This window comes from Limulus polyphemus, unplaced genomic scaffold (assembly GCF_000517525.1).
Source record: "Limulus polyphemus unplaced genomic scaffold, Limulus_polyphemus-2.1.2 Scaffold370, whole genome shotgun sequence".
NCBI classification, from domain to species: Eukaryota; Metazoa; Arthropoda; class Merostomata; order Xiphosura; family Limulidae; genus Limulus; species Limulus polyphemus.
Window position 1 is genome coordinate 141,620 of NW_013665980.1, and position 8,121 is coordinate 149,740.

General features: G+C 29.7%; 1 protein-coding gene across 2 annotated transcripts in view; it reads right to left on the minus strand.

Annotated features, from left to right (window-relative positions):
• Positions 1 to 8,121, minus strand: part of LOC106457753 (nephrin-like) — a 105,325-nt gene that overhangs the window by 42,647 nt on the left and 54,557 nt on the right. For both annotated transcript variants that reach the window (XM_022383778.1, XM_022383777.1), the window contains exons 3-5: positions 4,791 to 4,901; positions 3,676 to 3,879; positions 1,135 to 1,431 (exon numbers count right to left, since the gene is read on the minus strand). In XM_022383778.1, coding sequence (XP_022239486.1) covers positions 1,135 to 1,431; positions 3,676 to 3,879; positions 4,791 to 4,901 — 612 coding nt within the window. The remainder of the gene's footprint in view (positions 1 to 1,134; positions 1,432 to 3,675; positions 3,880 to 4,790; positions 4,902 to 8,121) is intronic.

Sequence of the window (8,121 nt, forward strand, 5' to 3'; positions counted from 1 at the left end):
ATGCTTTTAAGTTTAGTAATTATTCTTTAGATAATAAGGCGAGTTAATTAAGGTAAGTTTCAAGAAAGAATGGGCATATCCATCTCAACAAAATTTGCATTTCAACTAATAATACCTTAAGCATCAATCGATTTTTTCCATTATACTTTCATTGTGTCAGCCGCTTGCGAAAAAAAAAAGTTTCAATTTTTTTTATTTTTGACGTCGCTAGCTATTCCTAGATACCATAATTATGTTTCCTTTTTTGTTGTTATTTTTTGGCAAATCATCTATCTCTTTTAAAACTTTCTTTAGTTCCATAAATATATACATATATAAATGTTTTCAGAATCATTTTTTTAAATTGCAGGGAAAACATTAACAAAACAATGTTTGGAGCTACCTCCACAAGGAATTCATTTATTGAACGTAAACTTTCAAGCTCATATATTAGCTTTTTGTCAGACAAGACAATTTCGTGGGAGTTGCTGGAGGAACTTCTTTATTATTATTTATCAAGTAAAGCTACTGGAGAAGTTTAACATAAGTAACTTCTTTATTATTACTCATCAAGTAAAGCTACTGGAGAAGTTTAATATAAGTAACTTCTTTATTATTACTTATTAAGTAAAGCTACTGGAGAAGTTTAACATAAGTAACTTCTTTATTATTACTCATCAAGTAAAGCTACTGGAGAAGTTTAACATAAGTAACTTCTTTATTATTATTTATCAAGTAAAGCTACTGGAGAAGTTTAATATAAGTAACTTCTTTATTATTATTTATCAAGTAAAGCTACCAGAGAAATTTAATATAAATAACTTCTTTATTATTACTCATCAAGTAAAGCTACTGGAGAAGTTTAACACAAGTAACTTCTTTATTATTATTTATCGAGTAAAGCTACCAGAGAAATTTAATATAAATAACTTCTTTATTATTACTCATCAAGTAAAGCTACTGGAGAAGTTTAACACAAGTAACTTCTTTATTATTATTTATCGAGTAAAGCTACCAGAGAAATTTAATATAAGTAACTTCTTTATTATTATTTATCAAGTAAAGCTACTGTAGGAGTTTAACATAAGTAACTTCAAAAGCACTAAGCTTTTAATGGAAATCTATGAGGTATGCCGAAACAGTTCTTACACTTACGATAAACACTCAGCTTCCATCCATTTTCTAAAGCGCTTTCTGGTATCACGGGATTTGCGGCACGACATGATATATACTTCCCAGCGTCTTCCATCGATGGCTTGAAGGACAAAGTACTAATGGTAATGTTTCCATTCTTTGTCGTTCTAGTTGTTGTACTTTTCATTTGTTTGCCACCAAACCACCAAGTAATCGTAACATTAGGCCTAGCACCAGCTGTCCTACACTTTAAGTTTGTTACTTTATTAGCTGATAAGGGCTGGTCAATTTCGTCTATTTCCAGCTTCAGTGGCTTTACTGCGAATAATAAAATAAATACTCTGTGTAAAATTAAATAAAAATACAAAGTTCCGTTTTATCTTTTTAATAAATGTATATTTTCAATAATAAGAAAAGCTTTTGAAGTTTTTTAAAAGCTGTTCTTGTTATTGAAGAAAACAATTGTTTTTCTTTCTTACAGTAACACTACATACCTTTATAGATGCAACTGTTTCACATTTAACGCATGCAATACATTATTGATATAAAATGTATGTAAAATACATAACTTTTTCGATTTTCACTCAAACCTGCAAATCATAATTATATTCATCTCGACTGTTTCTCGCTTGACCAGCGCATTCTAATTGGATAGTTTTGGCTTAAAAATATATCTTAAACAGTTGAGTAGGTAAACAACAATTCAAGTTACATATTTATTGACAGGGTTAAGGTTATAAATGAGGGTTACTTAGGTAGGCAAGTAGATACGTTTTACAATATGAATTGGGTTATTTGGGTGTGAACACATAAACAGGTAAGCTCTTAGATAAACATATGTATATATATATATATATATATATATTAATAGACAGAAAACAAGATAGAGAGAAAAAGAACTTTCAATTGATCACATAAATGTAAGAAGGGATTTATTTTAAATATGTACCGAATGCCTACTTGAGTGTAATTACAATGTAAAACTATCTGTATTCAATTATTTATCTAATGAAAGCGGCACGTAAACTTAATCGTAATCGTATTAATTAAACAATTAAATTACCTTACTGGAAATGTAATTAATGTATTTCTCTACTTATTACTGAAGTCTATCTATTTGTTTTGTGAAAAGTTTTAAAATCTCAAAGTACTCAGTGTATAATGTCTATAATTAGTAAATAAGCTCAAATATTTAAATTAATTACAAAGATTGGTTGTGTGAAACAAACATGTAGATTTTTATATTTTACATATATTAAATGCAAAAAATATGGTTACTGCTTTGATGCTAATTCTCACTTCCAATAAAGTTTATAGTTGCAAGTAAACACCCTAAGGAATTTCATATTTAAATCTTAGACGTTTTCGGAAGTACATTGAGTCTGGTCGATTTAATGCTACTTTGTAACATTATCAAATAACGAAGTTATCAAAGTAACGCATTGATTTAACTGTGTCACTAACAGTGTACGAAAAATTAGAGATTTAGTGAACTTAAATACAATACAAGCTTTTCAAAATATAATTAATCAATAATGAAGTAATGTCTTACCAGTAATTTGTAAAGAATTAGTTCAACCTCTAAATCAAACAAATAAAGAAGAACCAGAATTAAAAAAAACTAATTGGTAGCACTAATAACGAATAAATAAAGAAGAACCAGAAGAAGCAAAAACTAATTCGTAGCATTAATAACAAATAAATAAAGAAGAACCAGAAGAAGCAAAAATTAATTGGTAGCACAGATAACGAATAAAGAAGAACCAGAAGAAGAAAAAAACTAATTGGTAACACTAACAACGAATAAATAAAGAAGAACCAAAACAAGAAAAGCTAATTGGTAGCACTGATAACGAATAAATAAAGAACAACCAGAAGAAAAAAATGACTAATTCGCAAGACCAGGATATCATGTTGGTGTCTTAATATGGAAATCACTTACTTAATAGGTGTTAAAAAGTTTGTAAACATTGCGTTTATATAATATCATTATAATAGATTTACAATGTAGCATATTACTTTCTATGGCCTAACTTCTATAAGTCAATACAAATTAAATTTTCGGACATATATACATAAATTAATGAACCTCGAATTTCACGAAATTTGATTATTACCATTCTGTCTGCAACATTTTATAATTTGGGTGAATAAGAGATACGTGGTATAAACAATAAAATATATATATGAATATTTGAAATGAAATGGAAATTCATTAAAAGAGTGTAATAAAAGAAAATCTGGCTTACATTGCCACATTTAAATATTTTGAATAGACGTCCGTATTACATGATGAACTTCACATATTCACCAGCGTACAAAAGATCATAACTGGTAGATGCTGAAACGCAAATGCAACGTTTATATCTTCATACGGAAAATCTTATACACAAAACACAGGATGGCTTTACATACAGCTTGAATTGCAAATATAAATATAGAAATAGAAACTAACTTATTTATATCTCAGGCTGCACACCTAGTTACTAGGCTAATATTCTTCAATGTTAATCTATCTATCTATCTTATCAAATATTAACTTCAATAATCCAGTGGTCTTACGTGTCATGTCTATTTTTACTGTAGCAGAAGTTGGCAAAGAAATGTCATTGTTCGAAGCCAGACAAGAGAGTTCTTTATATAAATCCTGACGTTGAAGATTTAAAAGTTCCAGCTTATTGAAACTTATTTTCTGGGGTGTTACTCCATAGGTGTCGTCTAATAGTACTGGACCTTGCCACCAGGTAAGTTTCGGTAAGGGTTGTCCTAGAAATTAATTTTATTGAAAATATATTGAATTGAAATTAAACAAAATCAACAATTTTATATATTCAGTGCAGGAAATAATTATGAAAAGTTTAAGAAAAAGGTTATAAAAGCTTAATATTACATAAATGCCACTCTCGTCTTGTGAAAATTGACTATTTTAGACTAAATACTGATTATTTGTCAGATAACTAATCAGACAGTGTTACACCAACATAGTTCCACTGAAAGAACATACTATGCCCAGTAATATTGTGAATTCAGTCATTGTTCCAGGGCTGACATGAGAAATTTATAGAAATCAAATTTTTGGTAAAGGATACTCCTTGCGAAGAATTGCAGCAAAACTTAATGTTGATAAACCACATGGAAGCACGAAAATAAAGTCTGTGTTAAACAAAGGGCTCTCATACAGAATATTATTGCATTATACAGATGTTTAATTTTCTTTGTATTTTCTATGATAATGCATCATACCATTTTTTTAAATAATTGATAACATTTGTCTTGATAACGTAGACTTCTGTAAAATGGAAAAAAAATTGCAGTGCTAGCAAAACATAATCATTACCTTATAGTAGTGTATTATTTTACAAGTACATAATTTTGAAAAAGAACGTTGCTAATTGTATATACTGAGATATTCTTATGAAGAACTGTACAATTATCATTCAATTATTTGTATTGGCTAACTCCAGAATCTACCTAATTTTTTGCTTATTAGTTTATGCTTCATGAAATTTCTTTTTTTACCTAACATTCAATATTCCAATCTAAAATACCTTATCCTCTATAAAAACAGTCAGTTTTGTTATATGTAATTCCATTCTTCAATATTTTATAACTGCCTATTTTAAGCACCAATTCAAGATTAAAACACCTTTTAATACTGTGTTTTGTTTATACTTTACCTCCTTCGCTTTCACATAACAACATAAGACGGTCTCCTTCTTTGTACGGACCAACCACATTTTTCACAATTTCTCCGTTTTCATTCGTTATAACTGGTTCCTTTGGTGGTACTGTGAAATAGTTCAACACTAATAATCACAAATCAATGCAAGATTCCTTATTGTGTTTGATGAATATCAGATTGTTTTATTATTGTTATAAGTTTTAATTTCAAGAACTAAAAAAAATTACATCCCTTTTTAATTCGTATCAAGACATCTCTCTATATAACATGTTTTTTAAAGGTTAAAGCAATCGTAAAAAATCAAAAAATATTACGTGATTTTACGTATTAATAATATTACATTTACTAAACAATTTATGATATATTTCATATGGCAAACTATCAGGCGTGTCCAAAGTTGACAACTGGAAATGGAAAGCATTAAATATATCTGAAATGGGATAGCAGTAAAAGCTTTCATCCTATTTCAACTTAGTTTTCTGTAGAAATTTGCTACTTCTTTCAGCTGACGTAGAATTGTTATAACTGAGTGTAATTTATTCTTTCTCGTATTTTTGGAAACGCCCCTTTACGTTATAGCAACACTGTAATTATGTTAGTCTGAGCCAAAATTTTGATTTTCTTGTTTCAATATCTTTTGTACCATTAAAACTTTCTATATTACTATAGTTCATTAGGTTACGCTTATATAGACTCCTACTTGACTTTATAAAATCTATTTTTTTTATTGTACTTGTTTGTTTTATCTATATATAAAAAAACTCAAAATCTCTCTGTTTGCTTGTCCGCCGCGTTTTCTGCGCAGGTCACAGTTCCCTTACATGAAGGTGCGCAAAACGTAAATTTTTCATTGATATACGCGTCTATCGTCTGCTAACAGAACCGGTGATTTTATCGTGAACATATACATTACACAAATAACTCCTACTTACGCTTGACATTTTTTGATGAGATGAGTTAACATTTAATTTAGAATATAGCATTTTAGGCATATTTATTTAAAGACCATTAACTATACATCTAGTAATACATCATATATTCAACCTCACACACAAAAGAAATGTATTCAGAATTATAATGTAGTGTGTAAAAAAATAGACCTAGCCTACAAAATAAAATTATGCCGTCTGACATAAAATATGCTACGTGAAAAGAGTAAGGCTTAAATTGTAATACTTATTGTGTAAAATGAGATTAACATCAAGTCAACGTAACTGGTAGAGCGCTTGTATGAGGTGGAAGATGGGTTGAACCTGGAAATTGTAATTTTTTTATTATTACTATTAGAATAGACAGGCCTATTGAGTTACATATTTTTTATTATACATTATCTATTTAACCTCACACACGAAAGAAATAATTGGAGAATTAGAATATTGTGTGTGAAAAAGCAAGCTGTAAATCTCATCTATATAATATATTCTGTCTACCTTAAAATAGACTACGTAGGCTTAAATAATACTTATTGTGTAAAATGATATTAAAACCAAGTCAGCGAATGTATTTTATTCTACTTTTTAGTTCGATACCTGAAAGTGGATTTTTTATTTTGATACGCTGTAAAGTACAATATTGAATTTTTTGTAGTATATTTCATACATCAATATCGTAATGTGAATACGGTATCACATTCATAAAAATATATTAAATTTAGCTCTAACTTAAAACAGATTCGTAGTTTATTTTCGAAAATCAAACCTAAGGTTTCTTTAAATAAATTCACAAAATATTTTTTACCTATCGAAACACGGAACAGGGAAACAGAGAGAGTAGTTGTTTTTTTTTTGTTTTTTTGTCGTTGTTTTTTTTAAACCCGGGCAACGCCGGGTAACACTGCTAGTTAGCTATATCTTTGTGCTCGAGTAATACCAAGCGTGGGGCGCGCTTATACCGATTCGATTTTATTACTCATCAGGATCTCTACTAACCTACCCTCAAATCTAATTATATGCCTAAAGTAGTGCATCTTCCGTTTTATATTTATATATTAATATCCTTTTTGGTACAAGAGAAGAATGTTTGTGACCCCAGATGGAAGAGTTATGTAAAAGAATTAGAACGATAAGGTTCGTCTTTTTTTTTTTTTTTAGTACGCTTGTCTGGAAAAATCATCTACTTACTTACTTAGATGAAAATTCGTTGAAACAGTTAAAATTTTGATTTACTTCAAAAACATGTATATAGCGATTTAGGCCGCTTTGTAAGTACAATAAGCTTTAGTTTTGCTCAGTCCATACTGTAAACTAATCATTGTTAATATTCAGATTTTTAAAGGTGGTTTTAAACGGGCGAATTTTATGGCCACCAATTTTGTTTCATCACGATCCCTACTAAGAATCACCTAATAACGTATTATCTGTACTAGAGTTAAACACACAGATACAATACATTTACTGAACTAGTCGGAAACTTCTACTTGCGTTATAGTTGTGCTAATGTTAGACTCATAAGTACACGCTTGCTGCAATCATTAGGAACATCCTTTTATGCTATAACTGTGCTAGCGTTGGAAACGTACATACGTCATACGTGCTAGCTTAAGGACTTTATCTATCTGAGTAGTTACAAATGCGAATTTAGTGTAAAATGTTGTGCAAGGCGTAGTAAAATATCAGTAATTTGACCAGGCGCTTCAATCTATATGTAAAAAAATGAGGAAAAATATGCTTAGAGTATAAAATTATGTTAGAAATACAAAAAAATTCAGTATACAGGGTCCCAAAAGTCAGTTGTCATAAGTCGTTTATATATAAATATACAAATTTACTAAATGTGTCCAAAATGTCCGGCCTCGAAATACAACGTTGTAAACGATCAATCCAGATCCCCTCTACACTTTCATCAATGTTTAATGTTATTATCAAAAACGCTGGAAAGAAAAGTTGTAATGGACACCATGTGCTCTCGCCTTCCGATGACTCTTAGAATTGCGTATAGCCGGCAATAAGGTAGAGCTACTGACTAGTGGGAAGACAGCTATTCAGCTACACTACACCTGCACCACAAAGGCTAGCCGGCCATAAGGTAGAGCTACTGACTAGAGGGAAGACAGCTATTCAGCTACACTACACCTGCACCACAAAGGCTTTCTATACCTTTAAACCAAATATGAGTCTTATATTGGTTAACAGTATACTATAATAAACTGTAACATTGCATTATATATACAAAAAACAAAACAAACTAGGATTCTTATTCTGGTTCAGTGTATTCTATAATAAACTATAACATTACATTATATATAGAGATATATTGGTCTTGAAGTCCATAAAACTTTAATTATAGAAAAATACCACACTAAGCTCTTTTTTATATATACACTGAGT